This window comes from Pongo pygmaeus, chromosome 19, assembly GCF_028885625.2.
Source record: "Pongo pygmaeus isolate AG05252 chromosome 19, NHGRI_mPonPyg2-v2.0_pri, whole genome shotgun sequence".
In the NCBI taxonomy this organism is placed as follows: domain Eukaryota; kingdom Metazoa; phylum Chordata; class Mammalia; order Primates; family Hominidae; genus Pongo; species Pongo pygmaeus.
In genome coordinates this window covers 100,659,732-100,685,993 of record NC_072392.2, presented here as the reverse complement: position 1 = coordinate 100,685,993, position 26,262 = coordinate 100,659,732, and the positions used below count along the sequence as shown (strand labels likewise).

Genomic DNA, 26,262 nt, shown 5'->3' with positions numbered 1-26,262 from the left:
ATTTAGTAGAGACAGGGTTTCACCATGTTGATCAGGCTGGTCTCGATACCCTGACCTCAGGTGATCTGCCCGCCTTGGCCTCCCCAAGTGCTGGGATTACAGGCATGAGCCACTGCGCCCGGCCTAAAGTGGCTTTTATAAGGAGCATGTCTGGCTTTTTTTTTTTCTTCTGCTTAAAACCCATGAGTCTCTATTGCAGCGTTTCTCAAACTCCCGGGCTCAGGAGGCAGTTAGTGTGTGTTGGAGACCCCTGAAGGGAAAGGGAGGGAAGAGTCCATGTTTCCTGAGTGGACAGCTCTGGCCCCAGGCAGGAAGCCCTAGTTTCAGGGGTGAGGTGTGAGTGAAGACCGGGTCATGGTGCATGCACTTTGATGATTGGGGAGCATTTTCTCTGGCCTCGCTCCGTGTTTGGGTGATGTGGCCTGTTTTCTGTTCTCAGCACCAAGAAGGACCGAGCCCCACGAGAGGTGCAGAGGCTGTGGCAGAGGCCATGGCTAAGGACCGCGGGCCTGGGGGCCGGCCTTGTGCTCACTGCACTCCTGCTCTGGAGCAGCTTGGGGGCCGACGACGGGGTCGCAGAGGTCCTGGCCCGCCGTGGCGAGGTCGTGGCAGGGAGATTCATCGAGGTGCCCTGCTCTGAGGACTACGACAGTCACCGCAGGTTCGAAGGTAGTTCAGGAAAGCAACACTTTAAAATGAGACTCAATGTGGTTAAAGGACATTGGCTGCGATGAAGGGGTGGGAATTGGGTTGGATGTGGTATACTTGGGGGTAGCAGACGACCTCTCCCCTCCTGCAGGCTGGCTAGTCCACATCTGGCTGGGAGTGCAGGTGTTTCGGGCCCTGCCCATCACTGCCCGGCCACAGTTGGCGTTTTAGTAAGCTGTGCGGTCCAGCGGAGGAGATGGTTTGCCTTGGAAAGATAGGGATGAGAAAGTCAAAACCAGAAAGGTTTTTTGACTGGAGAATGTGGTAGAGTCAGAGAATGTTGGGGAAAATGTAACAAGAAACAACCAGCAGCCTTTCCACCATCCTATGCCCCAGCTCCCCTCCCCAGCTCCCGTTCTGCCTGGGCCTGAGATTCCGGGGGGTGGTGGTTCCAGGGCAGCCCAGAGCCTGGAGCAGCGCTGCGGTTGACCGGACCGGGGTTCAGCACCCTGGAGAGCGCACGGCCTCGGAGCAGGGCTGACCGCCCGGCCACCGCACACCCCCTGTAGGAGGACTCCTGTCGCTTCTGTTTTCTTGAACATTCCATGCCACCTGGATGTATTCTTAGTTTTAAAAGTCCAGCATGCGCCGCTGGGTTTTTGAGGCAGAATTCAGGTTTTAAAAAATTCAATTTCATGCTTTGCATTTGAACCAAGAAAAGATTGCCAAGTTCTTCCACAAAGGGGCGCCGTTGTGACGCACGTGAACGTGGTCCCAGCTGCGCCGCAGGGAGAGACGGGACCGCCTCGGAGTCAAGAAAATGAACGTGTTTCTGTTGTGTGTTGTTGTGGTGCTCTCTCTTTCTTAGCAGAAGTTCTCTTTCTAACAATCCAGCTTTCCAAAACTCTTTTTTGAATGCTAGCACCGAGCAGAAATTTTTCTTGCAATCATTAATAATTTATTGACATTAAAAATAGTTTCAATGGCCTGGAGCAGTGGCTCATCCTCAATCCCAGCACTTTGGGAGGCCCAGGCAGGAGGATCGCTTGAGGCCAAGAGTTCAAGACCAGACTGGGAAACACAGTGAGACCCCATCTCTACAAAATAAAAAATGAGCCAGGTGTGGTGGTGCACGCCTGTAACCCCAGCTCAGGAGGCAGAGGTGGAAGAATCACTTGAACCCAGGAGGTTGGGAGGTCGGGAGGTCGGGGCTGCAGTGAACCTAGAGTGTGCTACCGCACTCCAGCCTGGGTGACAGAGCGAGATCCTGACGCCCGCCAAAAAAGAAAAAAGTTAGAATGAGGGAGGGGGGATGGGAAGTCCATGTTTAATGGGTTTGGGATTTCACCTGTGGGAGGCGGAAAAGTTCTGGAGGTGGTGCTAGTGACGGCTGCACGATGCTATTGTGCCCGATGCCACCACACTGCGCACTTTTTAAAAAGCTTGGCTAAAATGGTAAATTCTATGTTGTATATATTTTACAATAAAACAAATGCTTTGATGTATTTTCTTTTTCTTTCTTTCTTTCTTTTTTTTTTTTGGACAGAGTGTCACTCACTCTGTTGCCCAGGCTGGAGTGCAGTGGCGTGATCTTGGCTCACTGCAACCTCTGCCAGGCCTCTTGGATTCAAGTGATTCTTCTGCCTCAGCCTCCTGAGTAGCTGGGACTACAGGCACCTGCCACCATGTCTGGCTAATTTTTGTAATTTTAGTAGAGATGGGGTTTCGCCCGTGTTGCCCAGGCTGATCCCGAACTCCTGACCTCAGGTGATCCACCCGCCTCGCCTCCCAAGGCACTGGGGTTACAGGCATGAGCCACTGCGCCTGGCCTCTAATTTTTATTATTGTTTTTTAACTCATGAATTACTTGGAAATTTAAAAGATTTGGAAATGTGTGGGATTTTTGGTCCCTTTTTACAATGTTGTGGGTATTTCTCCTGACCCATGCTTGTGTACACAAATTCTTGCCACCAGTTTCTGTCTCCTTCACCCACCGGTTATGGAAAGGGGCGTCAGAACCTCCACTGAGTGTGGACCCAGCAGCGTCTGTGCTTTGGCTGCCATGTGTGTCATGGGGCGATGCTGTCTACTGTCTGCTGCCCCTTCCCCTTCCTGCTGAGTCGCTCCTGTGCCACGGGGGACCCTCTCTTCCCTCTAGTGATTCTCGTTGCTAGTACAGAGGCTACGTCATCGGCCTGTGTGGCTCTCATTGCATTTGCCATTTGCTTTCCGCTTTCCTGTGTCCTCGTGTTTTGTGGGGTAAACCTTATAAAAAAGCATACAATGACTTTTTGTTTTTGAAATAAAACACCTATGTCCATTAGATCATTTAACCACATGTAACTACAGCCCCCCTTCCCTGATATTCAGCCAAGTGGAACTCTGTTTATCTCCTGGTACAAGGCCCAGAGAAAGGAATCAAGGTCATCGTGGTGCCTTGTGATCCCCGGGTCCAAGCCCCTGATGCTGGCGCTCAGCACTGAGTGTGAGGCTTTTATTCCCATGGTCCCAGGAGGGAGGCTCCATGTCCAGGCTCAGGGCTGGCTTTTTAGGCAGGATGTAGGGAGAGGGAGGAAAAGCATATTATGGAGTCCCAGTTGGCCCCATGTCCTGGTGCTTGTGGGCTGCCATCTGATCAGTGAGGCATGGCCTGATGCCTGCCCAGCGCACGAAGCCAGCTGCACTTGGTACCAAAACACAGGGGCGGGTCGCTGGGCCCCTCTCCAACACTCTGCTGTACCTTGTGCATCTGTGCGATGCTGCCTTGACCACCCTGCCCCTGCCCCAACCACCCTGCCCCAAACACCCTAACCCTGCCTGACCCCCCTGCCCCTGCCCCAAACACCCTAACCCTGCCCTGACCACCCTGCCCCGTCCACTCTGCCTCTGCCCCAATGACTCTGACTCTTTCCTGTCCACTCTGATCCTGCCCCAACGACCCTGCCCCTGCCCCAAACGACCCTGCACCTGCCCCAACCGTGTTGCTTCTGTCCCAACGACCCTGCCCCTGCCCCTGCCCCGACCACCCTGCACCCCATTTGAACTGCTTCTTCCTCTTCCCTCTCAGCCTTCGCAGGTCACCAAGGTACAGGGAAAGACGAGAATGTGGGGAGCAGTTCGCTGTGCCCTGGGGAAGGACTGGGACTAGACTCACAAGCTCCGCTCTGGTGGTCTCAGGAGGGTTTTCTGCTCTGGCGGCCTCAGGAGGGTTTTCTTCTCTGGTGGTCTCAGGATGGTTTTCTGCTCTGGTGGTCTCAGGAGGGTTTTCCCCTCTTGTGGTCACAGGAGGGTTTTCCGCTCTGGTGGTCTCAGGAGGGTTTTCTGATGGTGCCTGTGGGTGTCTGGACCTGCAGGCAGTGATGGTTCAGGAATGCTGTTGACGCCATGTCTGGGGCTTCTGTGGCTTTCCCAGGGTTTGAGGCAGCAACAGGTGCTTCTGGATTAAATCTCCAGTTGGAGCCACTGGGAGCCAAGGTCGCCCAGTGAGACATGAACTCCAGACGCACCGCACAAAGCGCATGCACGCTTCAGAGCTGTGGTTGTGTGTGTCTGAAATTCATATTTGACCAGGTGTATTAGCCGGCTCTGGCCCTGATTCCCTGGAAGGGCATGCACCGGTGGCCTTGGAAACTGCGTCTCACCTTGGCTGTCCCCTCACAGGCTGCACCCCCAGAAAGTGCGGCAGAGGTGTCACCGATGTCGTCATCACCAGGGAGGAAGCGGAGCGGATTCGCAGGTAACCGCCCGTCCCTGAGCACGGTGGGATTTAAACAAACACACGTGGAGTGGGGCCAGGGCGGGAAGCAGAGCATTGTTAGTAATAAAGCGGTTTTAAGGATTTTATTGCCGGGCGCGGTGGCTCACGCCTGTAATCCCAGCACTTTGGGAGGCCGAGGCGGGCGGATCGCCTGAGTTCAGGAGTTCGAGACCAGCCTGGGCAACATGGTGAAACACTGTCTCTACTAAAATACAATAAATTAGCTGGGTGTGGCATCATGTGCCTGTAGTCCCAGCTACTCAGGAGGCTGAGGCAGGAGAATCACTGGAACCTGGGAGGCAGAGGTTGCAGTGAGCTGAGATCGCACCACTGCACTCCATCCTGGGCGACAGAGCGAGATTCCATCTCCAAAAAAAAAAGAAAAGATTTTATTATAATTTTATAAGAATTTCCAGGCTGGGCGCAGTGGCTCATGCCTGTAATCCTAGCACTTGGGGAGGCCAAGGCGGGTGGATTGCTTGAGCTCAGGAGTTCGAGACCAGCCTGGGCAACATAGTGAAACCCCCGTCTCTACTAAAATACAAAAAATTAGCCGAGCGTGATGGCACGCACCTGTAATCCCGCTACTTAGGAGGCTGAGACAGGAGAATTGCTTGAACCTGGGAGGCAGAGGTTGCAGTGAGCCGAGATTGTGCCATTGCACTCCAGCCTGGGTGACAGAGTGAGACTCCATCTCAAAAAAAAAAAAAAAAAAAAAAAAGAATTATGTGCTTTCAAGGGTCAAGCTCAGATTTTCTGATTCCAGGAGAGGAGACCTTGGCCCTCAGTGAAGCAGTAGCTGGGAGAGTACCCGGAGGCCCAGGTTCCTCTGCAGGGGTCGTGGCCGCCTCTGGGGGCTGCTGCTGAGTGCCCCTTGCTCCCCACGGAGCCTCCGGGATGCTGCTCAATGACCGCTCAGTGTCTGCTCTGAAACTGCCTCCAGGGAGCCCTTCAGCCCACCTGGCTGTGACTTGTGGCAGCACAGGACGCCACTCAGAGGCCGCTGGTGCTGGACTTTTCTTTCTGAGATCTTAAAAGAAAGTTTTGATTTTCCAACTGCTTGTTGAGATGATAAGCATGTGGAATGGTGTGCAGCCCTGGGCCACGTGCCCTGCCCTGAGATTCTCCCCAGGGAGCCTGCCCCCGAGGATGCTGCCTAGCTCCAATGGGGTTACTGCTGTCTCACCGAGTTACTGGCGTGTCCCCACTTGGTGTCCACAGGCGGCTCCCAGCACCTGTGGCAGCTCAGGGCGGTCCTCTCTGGTCCAGCACAGCTGGCGCGTGGGTGTCTTTCTCCTACCACGGGCAGGGCCTCTATCTCCTGAGCTGGTGAATCTCAAAGCTTCCCCTGCCTGCCTGGGGTCCCAGGAGAGATGGGGAGCAGCGGGCCCTCCCCTAGATGCTCCCCAGGCTCCTGAGCTTGGCCCAGGTGGCTTTAGATGTTGAAGATGAGAGATTAAGCTCAGCCCTCCCTTTCTCTCTCCCTCTCTCTCTCTCTCTTTCTTTCTTGACAGAGTCTTGCTTTGTTGTCCAGGCTGGAGTGCAGTGGCACGATCTCAGCTCACCGCAACCTCTGCCTCCTGGGTTCAAGCGATTCTCCTGGCTCAGCCTCCAGAGTAGCTGGGATTACAGGCACCTGCCATCACACCTGGCTGATTTTTGTATTTTTAGAGATGGGGTTTCACCATGTTGGCCAGGCTGGTCTGGAACTCCTGACCTCGTGATCCACCCGCCTTGGCCTCCCAAAGTGCTGAAGCCCAGTCATTTCTAAGCTGAGTCAAATATTGACAAGACAGCGATGGCAGTATTGTCACTTACGCACTGAACTTTGAAAGTTGAGTCCTTTGGTCTAAACATTTGTTTACATCATAAACATTAAACACGCAGGACCCACTAACATTGCATTAATTTTGCTGATTGATGTTTGTCTAGATGATACATTATAGACAATTCTAGCAACTAAATTCTGAATTATTTTCTCCCTACAGCATAGCTGAGAAGGGGCTCTCCCTGGGAGGATCTGACGGAGGGGTGAGTTGAATGTAGTCCCTGCTCCCCTTTTTTTTACCCTCTAACTTTGCTCTCACTTGGATGGGAAGGGGAAGGCACAGATTTGCAGGGTTCCCTGCGTGCCCCGAAATGTGGGTGGGGCCCGCCGTGGTGTTTCTCAGCACCAGCCGCAGCAGCTGCACCTGACTGAAACCCGTACAGCGTCCCCTCATTGGGAAGAGCGTGTCTTTAGATGTGCGTGGCCATCTCTTCATGGCATGTCACAGCCTGCCTGGCTCCAGTTCACATTGGGGGATAGAGGGGGTCGGAAGCAGGGAGCCGGCAAGGGAGCGGGGTGGGAGCCCAGCGAGGAGATGGCTGCGTGCGCTGGATGCGGGAGAGCCTGCGGAGCTGCCGGGAAGCAGCAGAGCCTCCATGGGACAGACACGCTGTGACGCATCCTGCAACCTCCGAGCTGGACGCCTCCATGGACACCCTGTGGGGCTGTCATCCCCTGTGTGATGCTGCAGGGGGTCGGCTAGTGGCCTCGGATAATGTGTTCACCTGCAGCCGGTGGACATGATCTGATTTGGAAAAGGGACCTTTGCAGATGTAATTAATTTAAGGATGTCAAGATGACATCATCCCAGATTTAGGGTCCTAAATCCAATGGCAAGTGCCTATAGGAGACAGAGGCAGGGGGAGATTTGAGAGGGAGGAGGAAAAGGTCCTGTGAAGATGGAGGCAGAGAAGGGAGTGGTGCGGCCATGGAAGAGGCGGGCAGGACCTCCCCTGGAGCCCTGGGAGGGAGCAGGGCCCCTCCCACACCTCAATGTTAGACTCCTGGGCTCTAGAGCTGTGAGAGAATAAACTTGTGTTGTTTTAAAGCCTCGGTTTGTGTTACCGCAGCTGCAGGGATCATGGCGCCACCGCCTGCCGTGGCCTTGCCCTCCTGATGGGCAGTGGCTGGGAGTCAGTCCCTGGTGCAGCTGGTGTTAGCTCCAATTCCCATGCCGTTTCCTCAGGGTTATTTTCTTGCTCGGTGTATGGAATTGTCTGAAGATCTGTTTCTCTCTGTTTATTTTGTGATCGCTTTGAATTATAATCACTGAATAGACTTGAGTCTTTCTGCATATTTGAAACTTCTAGAAAATTAATTTATAGACTTCGAGAATTTCAAAGTATTTCTGTGATGGTCTGTGTGACTTTTTTCTGCAAACTCTTTTCTCTTGAGTTCTGAAAATTAAGTTCCTTTTTTTTTTTTTTGAGATGGAGTCTCGCTCTGTTGCCCAGGCTGGAGTGCAGTGGTGCGATCTGCGCTCACTGCAACCTCCGACTCCCGGGTTCAAGCGATTCTCCTGCCTCAGCCTCCTGAGTAGCTGGGACTACAGGCATGTGCCACGATGCCTGGCTAATTTTTGCATTTTAAGTAGAGATGAGGTTTCACCATGTTGGCCAGGCTGGTCTTGAACTCCAGAGCTCAGGTGACCCACCTGCCTTGACCCCCCAAAGTGCTGGGATTACAGGCGTGAGCCACTGTGCCCAGCCTAAGTTCCTTTATTTCAGTTTGGTTTGGTTCAGTTTGGGGGCTGTTTGTTAAAGATCTGTGAGTGAGTAGGTTTCTGTTTCACCGGTCCTCCACGTTCACATGGGAAGTTGTCCTGCACGGAGCTGGCTGGGCTGCTGCTTTGGGTTCAGTTACCGTTCAGCGGGCCCAAGCTAGGTTGGTGCCGCAGGGCCAGTGGCTGTGGCGATGAGAAGGGGCAGCAGTGGGGCTCCTCTGGGGTCACAGGTGGGGTGACTGACGTGGGCTGGAAGCCTCTTCCTCCGAGGACGTGGGGAAGGACTGAGAGGTGGGTGGTCGGCAGGAAACACTTCAGCAGTGGCTTACAAAGTGATGACTCAGGCCTGGCGTGGCGCACGCTGTGGTGCCAGCCGCCCGGGAGGCCAAGGTGGGAGCACCGCTGTGAGGCATTTACTCGAGAGAAGTCAACACTTGCCCAGAGGGACACGTGACTGTGACTGGCACGGAGCTGCACGGAGATGGCTCCGGACTAAAAACAGCCCACACGCCTCACCATTCTTTAGGTCACAGGGAACAAAGGCATTTGGTCCGGGAAGTTTGTGTTTTTTTTTGTTTTTTGAGATGGAGTTTCGCTCTTGTAGCCCAGGCTGGAGTGCAATGGCACGATTTTGGCTTGCTGCAACCTCTGCCTCCCAGACTCAAGCGATTCTCCTGCCTCAGCCTCCCAGATTCAAGCGATTCTCCTGCCTCAGCCTCCCAAGTAGCTGGGATTACAGCTACTTGGGAGGCTGTCTCTGTAGGTGTCCCAGCTACATCTGGGATTACAGCCTGCCACCATGCCCAGCTAATTTTGTATTTTTAGTAGACATGGGGTTTCACCATGTTAGCCAGGCTGGTTTTGAACTCCTGGCCTCAAGCAATCCACCTGTCTCAGCCTCCCAAAGTGCTGGGATTACAGGTGTGAGCCACCGCGCCTGGCCAGTCTGGGAGGATTTTAAGAAAGTCCTGGGTTGAGGCTGGGCACAGTGGCTAATGCCTGTAATCCCAGTACTTTGGGAGGCTGAGGTGGGAGGATCACTTGAGCCCAGGAGTTGGAGACCAGCCTGGGTAATATAGTGAGACCACATCTCTACAAAAAATAGAAAAATTAGCCGGGTGTGGTGGCGAGCGCCTTTAGTTCCAGTTACTTGGGAGGCAGAGGGTGGGAGGATCGCTTGGCCTGGAGCCTGGAATATTGAGGCTGCAGTGAGCTGAGATTGTGCCACTGCACCCTAGCCTGGGCAACAGAGTAAGATCCTTTCTACAAAAAAAAAAAAACCTGAGGTGTGTGCTGGCCAGACCTTGGTAACTCACATTTTACCATCCGTGACTTTGAACAGCCGTTGCCATTGCTGCGGCCGCACGCTTTACTCCACAACGTCTTTTCCAGGCATCCATTCTGGACTTGCACTCAGGGGCCCTGTCTGTCGGGAAGCACTTTGTGAACCTGTACAGGTGAGCGCTGCAGCATGACCTCAGTGCTGGCTCTGAAAGCCAAGTGAGCGACTCTGTGCCTCTTAGCTGTGGACATGTGGACACGTGACAGAGGATCCGGCTCAGTGCAGCCTCAGGGCCTCCATGACTGTGATGTTGGCCAGGCCCCTCGTGGCTCCTGGGGACACAGGAGCTGGGAGGTGTGGGCTCTCTACAGCCTGTGGGCGGGGGGCTTGTTCATGAAGCTTTAGGGGAATCTGGTGTTTTTTGTGGGCCCAGGGACAGAAGGGATAGGAGCAAGAGGCAGCAGAGGTGGGAGGCTCCCAGGAGCAGCTCCAAGAATCCGACAGGGCCTCTGATGCTCCATGAGGGGCCGGGAGAGCAAAGAGACCCTCCCTGCGTGGATCCATGTCAGCCTCACGCATTAGCCCCAGGTCCCACTCCTGGCTGGCTCCTTCTTTGTTATTATTATTATTATTATTATTATTATTATTTTGAGATGGAATCTCGCTCTGTAGCCTAGGCTGGAGTGCAGTGGCGCAATCTCGACTCACTGCAACCTCTGCCTCCTGGGTTCAAGCAATTTTCCCATCTCAGCCTCCTGAGTAGCTGGGATTACAGGTGCGCACCACCACGCCCAGCTAATTTTTGTATTTTTAGTAGAGATGGGGTTGTGCCATGTTGGCCAGGATGGTCTCGAATTCCTGACCTCAGGTGATCCACTTGCCTCGGCCTCCTAAAGTGCTGGGATTACAGGCGTGAGCCACCGCGCCCGGCCTGGCTCCTTCTTTATAGCACTTATCATTGCGGAAATGGAGTCACTCCGAGTGTGTGAGTTGATTTTCAGGGACTTGAGGAATGGCTGAACTGAAAGGAGATGAACAACAGATTAATGAAGTGTGACCTTTGTGAATATTCCTTTTTTCACAGATACTTCGGGGATAAAATACAGAACATCTTCTCAGAGGAGGACTTCCAGTTATACCGGTAAGGAGGAGTGAGGCGGGTGGGGGTTTGCAGGCGGGGTGGCCTGGGGCTGAGAGGTGTGGTGGAGCTGGCCGGGTCCGGGGAGGCCCCACAGAGAGGCCCAGGGGCCAGGGGCAGGCCCAGTGTGGCCAGGATGCGCCCGGGTCGGTGAAACAGATCTGGAAGCCTGCGGCTGCATCCTGGTCAGGACCTCTTGTTTTCTGCTGTGTAAAATCAGCGCAGTTTTTAAAATGCTGCTGGGTAAGGCTGGGTGTGGTGGCTCATGCCTGTAATCCTAGCACTTTGGGAGGCGAGGCGGGTGGATCACCTGAGGTCAGGAGTTCAAGACTAGCCTAGCCAACGTGGTGAAACCCCATCTCTACTAAAAGTACAAAAATTAGTTGGGTGTGGTGGCGGGTGCCTGTAATCCCAGCTACCCCGGAGGCTGAGGCAGGACAATTGCTTAAACCCCGGAGGTGGAGGTTGCAGTGAGCCGAGATTGCACCACTGCACTCCAGCCTGGGTGACAGAACAAGCCTCATCTCAAAAAAAAAAAAAGAAAAAAGAAAAAATTCTACCGGAGGAGACCAGGTTGAGATGAGGACAAAGGAGCTAAGTGTCATGCAACCATCCCAGGACACACGAGTGCCCCCCTCGTGCCCCGCATGGGCCCATGCCACCCAGACATCCATTTCAGAGCCGCTGTGGTCTGGCACGTGGGGTCTTCTGAGCGAGAGTCCCCCTTGTCCCCAGTACAGACACCCCATCCACACTTACCAGGCTCCACACCTACTCCCCCCTCCCCACATCCACGCACCCCGCACACCCACGTTGGGGGACAGCAGCCTCTTCCTTGCTGAATAGGAGACTGGGCTCCAGGCCCTGCAAGTGCAGCCTGGAGGCTCTGGCATCTGGGGCCTGACTCCACACCAGCCTCCCCAGCGTGGGTCCCGCAGGCGCCCTTTTCCCTCCCCAGTCCTGCTGCTGTGGTCTTGCGCCTGCCTCTGGCTGCTCTGCGCGTGGGCTGTGGGCCGCATCCTTCCCCGGCGGAGCCTGTATCTGTTCCCGGTGTGCTTGGGAACCCCTGCCCCACGGGTCTGGAGCCGTACGCGGATTGGTTCCTCTTCCTGCCGCCCACGGGTTGGGACCCACGAGCATCCCCTCCCGCCTGGGGCTGCGCTGACGGCTATCGTGTCCTCTGCAGGGAGGTGCGGCAGAAGGTCCAGCTCACCATTGCTGAGGCTTTCGGCATCAGCGCGTCCTCGCTGCATCTGACCAAGCCCACCTTCTTCTCCCGCATAAACAGCACGGAAGCGCGGACGGCACACGACGAGTACTGGCATGCGCACGTGGACAAGGTGAGCGTGCCCGTGGGCAGGGTGAGCGTGCCCGTGGGCAGGGTGAGCGTGCCCGTGGACGAGGTGAGCGTGCCCGTGGGCAGCGTGAGCGCACGTGAGCAGGATGATCACGCACGTGGGCAGGGTGAGCGCACGTGGGCAGGGTGAGCGCGCATGTGGGCAGGGTGAGCGTGCCCGTGGACGAGGTGAGCGTGCCCGTGGGCAGGGTGAGCGCATATGAGCAGGATGAGCACACACGTGGGCAGGGTGAGCGCACGTGGGCAGGGTGAGCGTGCATGTGGGCAGGGTGAGCGTGCCCGTGGACGAGGTGAGCGTGCCCGTGGGCAGGGTGAGCGTGCCCGTGGGCAGGGTGAGCGTGCCCGTGGGCAGGGTGAGCGTGCCCATGGACGAGGTGAGCGTGCCCGTGGGCAGGGTGAGCGCCCGTGAGCAGGGTGAGCGCGCACGTGGGCAGGGTGAGCGCACGTGGGCAGGGTGAGCGCACGTGGGCAGGGTGAGCGCGCACGTGGGCAGGGTGAGCGTGCCCGTGGACGAGGTGAGCGTGCCCGTGGGCAGGGTGAGCGTGCCCGTGGGCAGGGTGAGCGCACGTGAGCAGGATGAGCGCGCACGTGGGCAGGGTGAGCGTGCCCGTGGACGAGGTGAGCGTGCCCGTGGTCAGGGTGAGTGCACGTGGGCAGGGTGAGTGCACGTGGGCAGGGTGAGTGCACGTGGGCAGGGTGAGCGTGCCCGTGGACGAGGTGAGCGTGCCCGTGGGCAGGGTGAGCGCACGTGGGCAGGGTGAGCGCACGTGGGCAGGGTGAGTGCACGTGGGCAGGGTGAGCGTGCCCGTGGACGAGGTGAGCGTGCCCGTGGGCAGGGTGAGCGCACGTGGGCAGGGTGAGCGCACGTGGGCAGGGTGAGCGTGCCCGTGGACGAGGTGAGCGTGCCCGTGGGCAGGGTGAGCGCACGTGGGCAGGGTGAGTGCACGTGGGCAGGGTGAGCGCACGTGGGCAGGGTGAGCGCGCATGTGGACAAGGTAAGGCCCGTTCTCCCACGGCCTGGGGCTACCACAGGGCTGTCTTTTGCAGCATCCACCTGCTGTGTGCACGGTGTTAGGATTGATTGATTGGTTGAGACAGAGTCTTGCTCTGTCGCCCAGGCTGGAGTGCAGTGGCGCGATCTCGGCTCACTGCAACCTCCGCCTCCCGGGTTCAGGCGATTCTCCTGCCTCAGCCTCCCGAGTAGCTGGGACTACAGGCATGCCCCACCAGGCCCGGCTAATTTTTGTATTTTTAGTAGAGACGGGGTTTCACCATGTTAGCCAGGATGGTCTCGAAATCCTGAGCTCAGGCAATCCTCCCCTCCTCGGCCCCCACAAAGTGCTGGGATTACAGGTGTGAGCCACCACGCCCGGTGGGTGTAAGCATTTAGGTGTCTTTCTCTCTGAGGTTTCAGGGCATACCCTCAATCTCACTGATGGAGTTGGGGAAATAAAATTTCTCATTTGATGGTGTGACAAGAAGAGGTGGAGAACCCGGCCCACACGGCCTGTGGTTACCCCATTGTTATTTATTCACAGACTGATGCTCAACCTCTTACAGCAGATGGTCTCCGCTCAGCCACTCACGCTCTCTGTGGCCCAGGTCTGTGTGTTGTCTCTAGGAGCCTTCTTCTACCACTTCCTACGTTTCTTTCTTTTATTTCTTTTGAGATACAGCTTCACGCTGTCACCCAGGCTGGAGTGCAGGTGGGCAGTCATGGCTCACTGCAACTTTGACCTCCCAGGCTCAAGCTATTCTGCTGCCTCAGCCTGGGACTAAGACTATAGCTGGGACGACAGGTGCGTGTCCCGACGCCTGGCTCATTTTTCTATTTTTTTGTAGACACAGGGTCTTACTATGCTGCCCAGGCTGGCCTTGACCTCCTGGGCTGAAGCAATCCTCCCACCTCGGCCTCCCAAGGTGCTGGGATTACAGGTGAGAGCCATTGCCCCTCCCATTTCTTTTCTTTCTTTTATTTTTTAAGATGGAGTTTCACTCTTGTTGCCCAGGCTGGAGTGCAATGGTGCGATTTCGGCTCACTGCAACCTCCACATCTTGGGTTCAAGTGATTCTCCTGTCTCAGCCTCCCAAGTAGCTGGGATTACAGGCGCCTGCCACCACGCTCAGCTAATTTTTGTATTTTTAGTAGAGATGGTTTCATTGTATTGGTTAGGCTGGTCTTAAACTCCTGACCTCAGGTGATCCGCCTGCCTCGGCCTCCCAAAGTGCACTCTGTGCAGTTTCAGTTGTAATCAGGAGAGAGAGATTGCAGTTATAATCTGCAGTCAACATCTGCCATTTTGGCACTCTGCTACTTGGCATTAAAACGGTAAACCCAGGGCCGGGCGCGGTGGCTCACGCCTGTAATCCCCGCACTTTGGGAGGTCGAAGCGGGCAGATCACGAGGTCAGGACATCGAGACCATCCTGGCTAACACGGTGAAACCCCGTCTCTACTAAAAATACAAAAATTTAGCCGGGCGTGGTGGCGGGCGCCTGTAGTCCCAGCTACTTGGGAGGCTGAGGCAGGAGAATGGCATGAACCCGGGAGGCGGAGCTTGCAGTGAGGCGAGATTGCGCCACCGCACTCCAGCCTGGGTGACAGAGCGAGACTCCATCTCAAAAAAAAAACAAAAGGTAAACCCAAGGGAACAAGAACAGTGAAGGAACCAAGGCCTGGGATTGCCTTCAGTCCTCCGCTCTCCCTCTCAGGCTGCAGTGTCGGGAGCAGCCGGCGCCACCGCTTTGCTGTAACCACTTTACACGACTGCGCGGCACTCACTGGCCTTCCCCCGGCACAGACAGCGGATTCGCCCTGCTCCGGAAACTCCCGGCTCTTTCCGTGGCCCGAGACTGAGTTCTGTCTGCTTATCAGGAAACCAAAGTGGCGTCTGAAGATTAGTGTTTTTCTTTTTCTTTTTTTATTTTTTTGAGACGGAGTCTTGCTCAGTCCCCCAGGCTGGAGTGCAGTGGCGTGATCTCGGCTCACTGCAAGCTCCGCCTCCCGGGTTCATGCCATTCTCCTGCCTCAGCCTCCCAAGTAGCTGGGACTACAGGCGCCCACCACCACACCCGGCTAATTTTTTTGTATTTTTAGTAGAGACGGGGTTTCACTGTGTTAGTCAGGATGGTCTCAATCTCCTGACCTCGTGATTCACCTGCCTCGGCCTCCCAAAGTGCTGGGGTGACAGGCGTGAGCCACCACGCCCGGCCAGATTAGTGTTTTTCTAATTAGCAGAGACTTTACTTCAGTGAAACGGAACTGTTTAGAAACCCGGGTGATTTTCATGTTGTTCTGTGGGGAGCTATTTTGCTATGACTTCTGGCCGGTGTACTTTATTTTAAATTTAGTTTTGAATAAATCATGCATCAAAATTTGAATATTTGAATAAGTAATGCATCCTACAAGATTTAAAAGTCATATATATACATATATATATGTAAATATAGAAATAATGGCGAACCAGTAACCCCCTCACCTACAGGTAACCACAGTCCTGAGATCTCAGAGTTCCTTCTTGAATTTATCTGTGTGTATAAAAACGAATACATAAGAATACCGCATTCTGTCAGTTGTAAAGAATCACATTTAAAACAGTTTTGGTAATTGTTCTTTCTTCCCATTGCATAACATAAGGCAGCTGTGGTTGTCAGATCATGGACCCTGGTGTGGTTTCCTTTTTACAGAAGGCAGTGCAGTCTGCACGCAGCTTTGCTCACTTGACGTCTGTCTTACTCTGGTCTCCCCAGAATCAGAGCCTGGCATGGACTTGTGTTTGGGAAGCTTTTAAGGGGGGACTCCGGGGGGCATCCGTGAGGCCTGGAGGGGGCAAATCCCACGGAAGCTGAGCCCAAGGGGCCTCCTGACAGCCGGGAGGGGCGGTGGGGAGGAAGCTTGACCCACCTCCCCAGGGCACCACCTGAGACTGGGCTTCCCTACAGCAGATTATGTGAGGTGGATACTGGCAGGTCGGACTGGGGGCCGGGCCTCAGGGCGATCCTGCTCTCCTTCCCAGGAGGACTCAGAGGAGGCCACCTTACCCAGGGGGAGGGCCCGGAGTCTGCCTTCAAGCCTGGGCTCTCTCCACTGCACACAAGGCTCTGTTGTGTGTGATGTGCCTAGCTCAGCGCCCGCACAGTGGGTGTCCAGTTCAGCGCTGGTGCGGCTCCATCCCCCTTCCCTCCCCAGAGTGTCTCTCCCTCCATGCTCTGGATGTGCTCATGACAGCTGAGCTGGGTGAGACGCGCCCTCCCCTTTGCAGCCGGTCTCCTGGTGACTGCACCCTTCACCCCCAGGGTGTGGCCCGGGCTGGGTTCTGGAACGGAAGCTGAGTGCTGCGACCCCTGAGTGAAGTGAGCCAATCCCGGAGGGACAGATCCTCCCTGATCCCACATCCGTGGGGACCCTAGAGACGCCAGGTTCACGGAGACAGAAAGCGGAATGGAGAGGGCAGGGCTGGGGGGCGTGGGGAGTCAGTGCTTCCTGGGGACGGAGCTTCGGCCTGGGAGGATGAGATGTTCTGGAGAGGATGGTGCGGTGGCTGCGCAGCGTTGGGAATGTGCTTAACATCACTGAACTGTGCTTAAAAACAGTGAAGAAACAGTTAAACTGGTAAATCTTAGGTTCTGAATTTTATTACAAGTTTTAAAAAGTTTGGGATTGCTCCACTTCTGAAGAAAGCAGAAAAGCGCGTCCACCACTGCCTCCAGTTCCCGCGTGTGGGCAGTGAGGCTGGCACCGGGGGACCAGCCCAGCGTGCACACCCTGCTGGCTGGCCTGCTGCCCGCAGCCTTTGCTGGAACACGGCTGCTCCAACATTTGAGCTTACGGGAAATCCTGGGCAAGAATGCATGAGGCTGGAGACTCTGCAGAGGGTTTTTAAAGTTGCAAAGGTACAAATGGCCTCATTAATGGGGCCGACACGTGTTGTTAATTTACCTTCTGGAAAATAAGAAGCACAGATGTTGGTGACTCACGCGCGTTATCCCAGCACCTGGGAGGCTGAGGCGGGAGGATCACTTGGGGCGAGGAGTTTGAGACCAGCTTGGGCATCATAGTGAGACTTGCCCCCCCCCGCCCCCAACCTCTACAAAAAATACAAAAATCAGCCAGGCACAGTGGCTCATGCCTCTAATCCTAGTACCTGGGAGGCCAAAGTGGGTGGACTGATGCCATCTCTACAAAAATAAAAAATAAAAAAGAAAAAATTAGCTGGGTGTAGTGGCTTGCGCCTGTGGTCCTAGCTACCCAGAATGCTGAGGCAGGAGGATTGTTTAAAGCCAGGAGTTCAAGGTTATGGTAAGCGATGACAGTGCTGTGACTGCACTACAGCCTGAGTGATGCTGTCTGTAAAAAAAGCGATACCCTTCTATTAAAAAAAAAAGGCTGGGTGCAGTGGCTCATGCCCGTAATCCCAGCACTTTGGGAGGCCAAGGTGGGCAGATCACCTGAGATCAAGAGTTTGAGACCAACTTGACCAACAAGGTGAAACCCCGTCTCTACTAAAAATACAAAATTAGCTGGATGTGGTGGCGGGTGCCTGTAGCCCCAGCTACTCAGGAAGCTGAGGCAGAAGAATTGCTTGAACCCGGGAGGCGGAGGTTGCAGTGAGCCGAGATCGCACCACTGCACTTCAGCCTGGGTGATGGAGCGAGACTCTGTTTAAAAAAATAAATAAAAAATAAGAGAGAGAAGCAGCACCTGCCCTGGCCGCATGCTGAGAGCCCATTCTGCCCCCTCCTTCCGGCTCTGCCCTCAGGTGACCTACGGCTCCTTCGACTACACCTCGCTGCTGTACCTCTCCGACTACCTGGAGGACTTCGGTGGAGGGCGGTTCGTGTTCATGGAGGAGGGCGCCAACAAGACGGTGGAGCCGAGAGCTGGTAGGAGGCGCGGGCGGGGCCTGGGCATGGGCTCCCGGCTCAGGCAAGCACCGTGGGTGTGGGGGGCGCGTCCCTGGGAGCGAAGCTGAGTTCATGGAGCACCTGCTGTGTGTCCGGCTGGTGCTAAGTGATTCCCAGGTCTAGCGCCGTCCCAACATCCAGGAGGCCAGTGTCTACGGGGCCACATGTCTGAGGTCACCGTCAGTCAGCGGCAGAGCCCCCCTCCACGCCCTGGTGCGCGTCACCTTGACAGGCGCCGTCCACTTCCCTCCCTGGTGTGTGTCATCTTGGTGGTCAGGGTCTCCCTCCCTCCCCTCTGGAGTGCGTTCACCTCTGTACCTTTCTCAAAGAGACTCGCAACCTAAGATTAGACGAGGCCCCAGGCCAGTGTCGGTGACCGAGTGCCCTGCTCGCTGGTGGCTGGAACCTCACTGGGTGGCTCTGTGGTGCCGGCTTCAGAGCCCATCACGCTGGACCTTGCAGTCCCAGAGTCCCAGAGCCCCAGCCATGCCCAGCCTGGTGCAGACACAGCAGTGCCAGTGAGCATTTGCTGAGCGGACAGTCGTCCTCTGCTCCTTGAACTTGTGGGTAACACAAGCCCAGATCCTGGGGTGGGAGGGTGTGGGGAGGGGGGAGCCCCTGTTAGGGGCCTCCTCAGGTGGAACCCACGGCCCTGACCCCAGATGCAGCCGAAACTCGCACAGCCCTGGGAGCCCTCTGGACTGTGCCAGCGCCATCCACCCGCCGCTGCCTCACCCGTCCCCAGGGCACTGCCCTCACCCCCCGCTGCCTCACCCGTCCCCAGGACACTGCCCTCACTATGGCGTGGCCTCTCAGCACGGGTGTTCCTCCTGCCTGGCCGCTCAGACCAGGGACTGTGTGACAGTCGGGACTTCTTTATCTCTTTTAAGATCTCCAGCTTGTTTATTTTGAGATTCCTGTCATTTGTACTTGCCTTTCTCAGGTTAGTTTAGGACTTCAGTTTGCAAGCTCAGTTTGAGGGACTCTCTTTCCATGACCACCTGTGGCAGGTGGCCTGAGCTGCCTGGCCACTTCCTGCCATCCTGCCTCCCTCAGCTGGTCCCTGGCCACAGGCTGGACAGTTCCTGCTGCAGCCAGTGGCTGGCCAAGCCCCACTCCCTGCAGCCGGCTTCAGGCCGTGTGTGCCGCAGCCCTGGGCACTGTCTCCCCTGGTGTGGACTGGGGGCGTTTGGCCTGACCGCATCCTGGCCTCGCTCTGCCTTCATTTCAGTTGTTCTGAGTCATCTCTGCATTAGGGGAAGGGTTTGGACGTCCAGCCTCTGCAAGCAGGAGCCCAGCCTGTCTGCCCTCACCCCAGAAGTCCCAGTCACAGCAGTTTTGTGGGAAAATGAAAAACTCACAGAGCACAAGACAGGCGTTTTCTTGTGAAGTCAAGCAGCTGAAGCCTCCTGGGACTCGAAATTACACAACTTTTTAGCATATTTTGATCTTAGTCATTTTAAGCATGATAAATACTTGAGTCAAACATTTTGTATCACGTTCTTCTTTCAGATAATTAAAACAACCTGTCTCCTGCATGTGTCTAATTGTGTATCTATGTGTTTACCTGCGATTTGATGTTGTACATCTAATTGTGTGTATATATGTGTTTACCTGTGATTTGATGTTGTACATCTGTCTGTGTGTATCTATGTGTTTACTTGTGATTTGGTGACTTTTTTTTTTTTTGAGACGGAGTCTCGCTCTGTCGTCCAGGCTGGAGTGAGTGGCGCGATCTTGGCTCACTGCAAGCTGCGCCTCCCGGGTTCATGCCATTCTCCTGCCTCAGCCTCCCGAGTAGCTAGGACTACAGGCTCCTGCCACCTCGCCCGGCTAATTTTTTGTATTTTTAGTAGAGACGGGGTTTCACTGTGTTAGCCAGGATGGTCTCGATCTCCTGACCTCGTGATCCACCCGCCTCGGCCTCCCAAAGTTCTGGGATGACAGGCGTGAGCCACCGCGCCCAGCTGTGTCACAGTTCTTACCATGAGTGGCAAATGCTAGTTTTCTTTGTAGGGCAACTTTATCGAGGAAGGCAGAGTCCTGTGTTCGGGGGTTCCCAAGACCACCTTTAGGTCCAGTGACTCACTGTTGGGACTCACAGAACTCAGCAAAGCCATTATACCCTTGGCTGTAGTTTATTACAGTGAAAAGAAGTGGATTAAAATCCACCAAGGGGGCTGGGCGGGGCGGCTCACACCTGTAATCCCAGCACTTGCAAGGCCGAGGCAGGCGGATCGTTTGAGCTCAGGAGTTCAAGACCAGCCTGGCCAAGATGGCAAAACCCTGTCTCTACAAAAAATACAAAAAGCAGCCGGGTGTGGTGGCGTGCACCTATAGTCCCAGCTACTCAGGAGGCTGAGATGGGAGGATTGCTTGAGCCTGGGAGGAGGAGGTTGCAGTGAGCCAAGATCTTACCATTGCATACTGCATTCCAGCCTGAGAAACAGAACCAAACCCTGTCTAAACAAAAACAAAAGACAATCCAGCAAGGGGAGAGGCCGTGGGGCAGGTTGAGGAGTGACCAGGTGTGAGTTTCCCACTGTCTTCTCCTGGAGTTGGGTCAACAGCTCTTAGTTCTCCCCCAGTGATGTGTGATGATATTAGGGGGTGTCACTGACCAGGGACGCTCGGCCAAGCCTTGGTGTCCAGGGCTTTTACTGGGGGCTGGTGGTGCAGGCACGGCTGGCCTTTGTCCCCAGCCCCTCTGGATGCTGAGCTGCTGCTCTGTGGCCCACATCCCACCATAAGTCACACTGTCAGTGTGGACCATCTGGTGTGGCCCTCGGTCCCCGGGAAACAGAGGCTCTCCTATCAGGCAGGATGTTCTGAGGGCTCAGAGGTCCCCCCCAGGAGCCGGGTCAAAGGCCAGGCCTCTCTCTGGAGCGTGCAGGGTGTGCACCACCCAGGCCCCTGGAGTCAACCCTTTACCACACAATCCCTGTCCTGTGCCCCCAGGATGTTTTTGTGTCTTGTGGGTTCCAAGAAGTTAATGGACCGAGAGCCAGTGAAGCTGCCGATGCGAAGGCTGGAGTCAGGTGTCCTCCGGGAACTCACCACCCGCCCGAGAGGGGAGAGACACATGGGATTCCGGAAGCTGAGAGCATTGCTTATTATTGATTCCTTGGTTGCTGTGCTGAGTCCCGCTTTAAGGAAGCGGGTGATAATCTAATAGTCATTTACTAAAGAAAGTGCACCTTAGGCCGAGCGCGGTGGCTCACGCCTGTAATCCCAGCACTTTGGGAGGCCAAGATGGGCAGGTCATGAGGTCAGGAGATCGAGACCATCTTGGCTAACATGGTGCAACCACATCTCTACTAAAAATACAAAAAAATTAGCCGGGCATGGTGGTGGGCACCTGTAGTCCCGGTTACTCGGGAGGCTGAGGCAGGAGAATGGCGTGAACCCAGGAGGCGGAGCTTGCAGTGAGCCGAGATCATGCCACTGCACTCCAGCCTGGGCGACAGAGCGAGACTCTGTCTTAAAAAAAAAAAAAAGAAAGTCCTTTTCTGGCCCCGTATTGATCTCATCTCCATCTGAGACTTCAGTAGTGTGGATGGTGGGTGGTTTCCTGTCCTCCCACAGCGCACGAGGCTCAGTCGTCCTCCATCCTTCCCCGTCCTTTGGTGCCTGTTTGCAAGATGTGCAGAAACACCAGAGGGCCAGCGGAGACCCTCCTTTTACTGAATGCTGGCAGCCTCCTGAGAACCACGTCTGCCAGCAGTGGGGAGCGGAGAGAGTGGACGAGCATGGGCGACTGAGGTCCCAAATGGCGCGAGCCGCTGGGCCCTGTGCACAGATGGGCCTGCCTGCTTGTTCTGACGTCTCAGGCTTGATTGAAGCTGGAAGAAACCAAGGACAATGTGTCCTTTAGAAATGTAAGGTCAGAAGGTGCCCTGACTCCAGCCGACCTGGAAAAGGACATGTCCTGCATATCTGGAGGCGACCCACACGGTCCAGGAAAGATCGGCTGCCTTGCCTGCATCCCAGGGCGCTTCCCGGCCTCCATTAAGAGGCGTCCATTGCATCCACATGATTTCTCTTGCTCCGCTATTTCCAGGCAGAGTACGACTCCCTCTTGACAAGCTATTTCCAGGCACAGTATGACTCCCTCTTGAAGCTAGAATGCCCTGCAAACCCGGGATGGACTTCTCTCCCCTTTCAAAGATCGAGTGAAGTTTGCAAATGTGAAAGGAAGGAATTGCGTTTCCAGCGGTAACCTTTGAAGGGGAACGAAATTGTCACAGGACGTCAGGAGCCATGTCGGGGAGCACGGTGTCCTCTGAGTCTCAACACCCCTTGCTTCCCGCTTGGTGATGGTCGATGGCTGTGTCCAGGACCTCTCAGGCCCTGGGCCCTGGTTGCTGCGGTGGAAGCTGCCTGTTCAGGCGTCATCTCTATCACCCCTTGAAGGGAGCCAAAGAGGTGTTTGCCAGTTGGATGTTTTATCTTGACTTGTCTTTCCTGATTCTTTGTTAGAACACCCCCAGGGCTTGGTTTTTGTTCTCAACCTGTGATTAGAAATAAGATCCTAAAGTGTCAGACCTGGAAGGCCCATGAGAGCTGAGGAGATCAAATGGCATGGGGTGCCCGGAGCTTGGGAGATCAGATGACCTGGGGCACCCCTGAGGGCTTGGGAGATCAAATGGCCTGGGGTGCCTAGAGCCAGTGGTGGCCTCCTCTGCAGCTCCTTCCTCTGTCCTACCCACCACAGAGTCCCTGCTGGCCCCTCCTCCGCCACAGGTCCCCTGAGCATTGCTGGGTTTGTTTCTCCAGCTCCTCCTGCTTCCTGCAGAAGCAGTTCCCAGAGGGGCGATTTCTCCAGCCTGCCTGGTTGGTTGTGTGGATTGGTTATAGTTGCTCTTTCGGGCGACCGCAGACCCTCTGAAGGCCGTGGCCGTGGGTGTGGCTCTATGGTCACCTCTCTCTCTTCTCCTCTCCCAGGTCGCGTCTCCTTCTTCACCTCAGGGTCCGAGAACCTGCACCGGGTGGAGAAGGTCCACTGGGGCACCCGTTACGCCATCACCATCGCCTTCAGCTGCAACCCTGACCATGGCATTGAGGACCCAGCGTTCCTGTAGCCGGCAGCCGAGCCAAGGTAACTTCAGGAGGGCCCGTGTGGAGGCAGCCGCGCCAGTTGTGCGCCCGCCCCCACGTCCACCCACTCCCGTTGCACAGAGTGCCTTAGGAATTCTCTGATTTTGATTTGCTGATGTGTTAATCTTTTCATCCGTGAGTAAATGGAGGGAACCAGCTTTTCACTTCTCCAGCATTGTGTGTGCTTGGGCTGTAGGCCTGGGAGCCTGAGCTGGAGGCCAGCCCTTCCTTCAGGAAAGGGACCCAGCAGGACGGGGCGCAAGTCCCCATCTGTGAACGGACGGGACTCATCCACCGAGGCCTCGTCCAGGTTCAGCAACCCCCTGGCCCATCAAAGACTGGCTAAAGCATCAGCCATAAATGGGGACAAACGTGGGGCCAGCAGCTTCCGCTTGGGGTCTCGGCATCAGCAAACCGCGGCAGCTTTGGAGAAGGGTCCGTGAGTGGCGGCTCTGGAGGCAGCAACGGGGTCCTTTGGGGTGGGTGGGAGTTCTGCTGGATTCAGGTGGACGTGAACATCTGCCGTTCCCACAGACCTGCGTGCACCCCCAATGCTGCCGGCCCACGAATCACCATGGGCACCACGGCCCCACCACGCCAGGCTTGGCCCTGTCAGCGGCCAGCATCCCGAGGGCCAGGGTCCGAGTGTCCTCACCAAGGAGGCTCTTGGTGTCACTGTGCCGGCCCCCGTGGGCCTTCTGCTGGGTCAAGGATAGGTCTCCTCCTCCCCTTTTGCCCTGGCGTTAAACTGATGGTCAGGCTGGGCACGGTGGCTCACACCTGTAATCTCAGCACTGCAGGAGGCCGAAGCAGGAGGATCACTTGAGGTCAGGAGTTCAAGACCAGCCTGGCCAACATGGTGAAACCCTGTCTCTACTAAAAATACAAAAACAAATTAGCCAGGCGTGGTGGCGCAAGCCTATAATCCCAGCTACTGGGGAGGCTGAGGCAGGAGACTCACTTGAACCCAGGGGGCAGAGGAGGTTGCAGTGAGCCGAGATCGTGCCACTGCACTCCAGCCTGGGTAACAGAGTGAGACTCCATCTTAAAAATATAAAAATAAAGTAGTGGTCAGAGGAGCCCCGAATAGACAGCTGTGGAGAGGCCTGGGTGGGGTGGCTGGCAGGGAGGACAGGCCAAGCCCAGTTTCTGCCCACAGTCACCTCGAGGTGACTGTCCAGGGGTTTGGGCACCTTCCCGGGAGGGGGACGGCTGCCCACCCTGAGTGGTGTCGAAGCTGGGCTCTCCTGGATGCCCTGACCCAGCTGCCTGGGGACAGCCCTGGGCCCTTCCTCCCTCGGCCCCTCCTGCCTCGGTCCCTCCTCCCTCAGCCTGTCTGGCATAGATCCATCTTCCCCAGCCCCTGGCACAGGTGCCTCTGACTGGAGGAGGCCCCACCTGTGGCCTGGGAGCTGCTCTGGGGGTTGATAAAGAAAGGGGCAGCATTCCTGGGCCCTGGGAAGGAGCGGGCATGAGGCCAGCTGAGGCATGGTGACCCCTGGGTATGGGGGACTTGGGGGCTGTACCTCGGTTTGCCCAGGGCCCCTCCTGCACCACGGGCCGTCTCAGGGCTACTGGGGCCACGGGCCACATGCGGAGGATGGCGTGGGATAGGCTCCCTGGGTCCACAGCTTCTGCCCGTGTATGGGGAGCCCTCATTGGTCAGGGCTGCAGGCTCTGGGCAGATGGTGCAGGAACCCTGAGGCTCCTGCGCCCTCCCATGGCCTCTGACGAGGCACGATTCTGAAGGACTCCATGGATCTGGGAGGATGAGGCCCACCTCCGGTTGGTGGACAAAGCCGTCCTCGCGGGGCCGGCTGCTTCATGGACGCTCTCCGGGTCGGGCCGGTGGGCCCCATCCTGGGTGGGAAGTCGCCCGAGCCTGGGCCGCCCTTGAGCTTCTCCCAGTCTTGACTTTCCGGAGGGTCCGTGGCTGTGGTCACAGTCGGGGCAGGTGGAAAATGCTGCATGGAAACTTGATCCTGTCACCTTGGAGTAAATGATGATGTCGCCGGCTTCTCGCCACATCTAAAGGATAAATGCATTTGAAGAAAGTGGGTGTTGGGTTTATTATGGGTTAAAGTGCTTTTGAAATAAGTAAATTATTTGATTTTCATTCTTGGCTACTTATACTATTCATGATAATCACAGAGGTACTTGGACAAAAAAATATATTTGGGCAAAAGCAAGAAAAGAATTTCCTTTTTTTTTTTTTTTTTTTTTTTTTTTGAGACACAGTCTCACTCTGTCACCCAGGCTGGAGTGCAGTGGCGCCATCTCGGCTCACTGCAAGCTCCGCCTCCCGGGTTCACACCATTCTCCTGCCTCAGCCTCCCAAGTAGCTGGGACTACAGGCACCCGCCACCACGCCCGCTAATTTTTTGTATTTTTAGTAGAGACGGGGTTTCACCGTGTTAGCCAGGATGAAGAGTGTCCTTCTTCTAAAGTGGGAACGTATAGCTCACGCTGGTAATCCCAGCACTTTGGGAGGCCAAGGTAGGAGAATCACTTGAGCCCAGGAGTTGGAGACCCATCTGTGCAACATATTGAGACGCCATCTGTACAAGAAACTTTTTAAAAATGTAGCTGGGCGTGGCACCGTGCTCCTGTGGTCCCAGCTACTCGGAGCTGAGGCAGGACGGCTGCTTGAGCCCAGGAGGTTGAGGCTACAGTGAGCTGTGATGGCTCCACTGCACTCCAGCCTGGGAGACAGCAAGATCCTGTCTCAAAAAAAATTTATCATTGAAGCCTGGGTATTTTTAAAAAATAAAAAGGTGGGAAAATACGTGAGCACAGCAGTGAATCCTCACACCCTAGGCTTTGCCCCAGAAGTGCTCGTGAACCTGATGAAAGTGTCGGCTGTTCCAGGAGCCACGTGGGGTGATTGGTTCCTCTAGAAGGTTCCAGGGAGGAACTGGAGTCTCAGGTGTGTCCTCTGATGAGTGATTTTTTTTAAGTAAAAGTGTTTCATTAAAGTCAAAGATGATTATTCATTTTAAAATAAAGAATCTAGGAGGGCAAGTCCTGCTGTCGGGAAGGGAGACGTTTCCTGCTTCCGTCCGTGCTCCTGGCCTGGCGGTGGCCCTGTCCCTGCTACCTGCGTGGACAGAGTCTCCAAGACGCGGCAGCCACCAGCGCCAGGCCCGAGCGCACAGCCGTGCATTGCGAAAGCAAAGCCGAAACACGAGGTCGCCGTGTGTCCGAGCCTGGGGAGTACAGGGAGCCCCAAGGCTGGGTTTCTTGAGTTGTGTGGAAAGCTCCGTGTACATGTCCCGAGTTCTCACGAACGAAGGGGAGGAAGCCACGAAAGCAGAGGCCGTGACGGTGAAGTGGGTCGGGGGGGGGGGCTCCGGGGAGGGGTTCCGGGGAGGGGCTTCGGGGAGGGTTCCGGGGAGGGGCTTCGGGGAGGGGCTTCGGGGAGGGTTCCGGGGAGGGGTTCCGGGGAGGGGTTCCGGGGAGGGGCTTCGGGGAGGGTTCCGGGGAGGGGTTCCGGGGAGGGGCTTCGGGGAGGGTTCCGGGGAGGGGTTCC

General features: G+C 55.8%; 1 protein-coding gene across 7 annotated transcripts in view; it reads left to right on the top strand.

The window, feature by feature from the left end:
- The window catches only part of OGFOD3 (2-oxoglutarate and iron dependent oxygenase domain containing 3), a 28,283-nt gene extending 2,542 nt beyond the window's left edge, over positions 1-25,741 (top strand). The window contains exons 2-10 of one of the 7 annotated variants that reach the window (XM_054456265.2): positions 440-669; positions 4,309-4,384; positions 6,394-6,436; positions 9,349-9,413; positions 10,323-10,379; positions 11,563-11,716; positions 17,492-17,615; positions 22,581-22,734; positions 25,551-25,741. In XM_054456265.2, coding sequence (XP_054312240.1) covers positions 440-669; positions 4,309-4,384; positions 6,394-6,436; positions 9,349-9,413; positions 10,323-10,379; positions 11,563-11,716; positions 17,492-17,615; positions 22,581-22,717 — 886 coding nt within the window. In that variant the 3' untranslated portion in view covers positions 22,718-22,734; positions 25,551-25,741. Of the gene's footprint in view, positions 1-439; positions 670-4,218; positions 4,385-6,393; positions 6,437-9,348; positions 9,414-10,322; positions 10,380-11,562; positions 11,717-14,444; positions 15,114-17,491; positions 17,616-18,867; positions 19,173-22,580; positions 24,850-25,550 lie in introns of those variants that run through there. The other 6 variants (XM_054456263.2, XM_063656376.1, XM_054456262.2 and 3 more) reach the window with 6 other exon arrangements.
- The last annotated feature ends 521 nt before the right edge of the window (positions 25,742-26,262 follow it).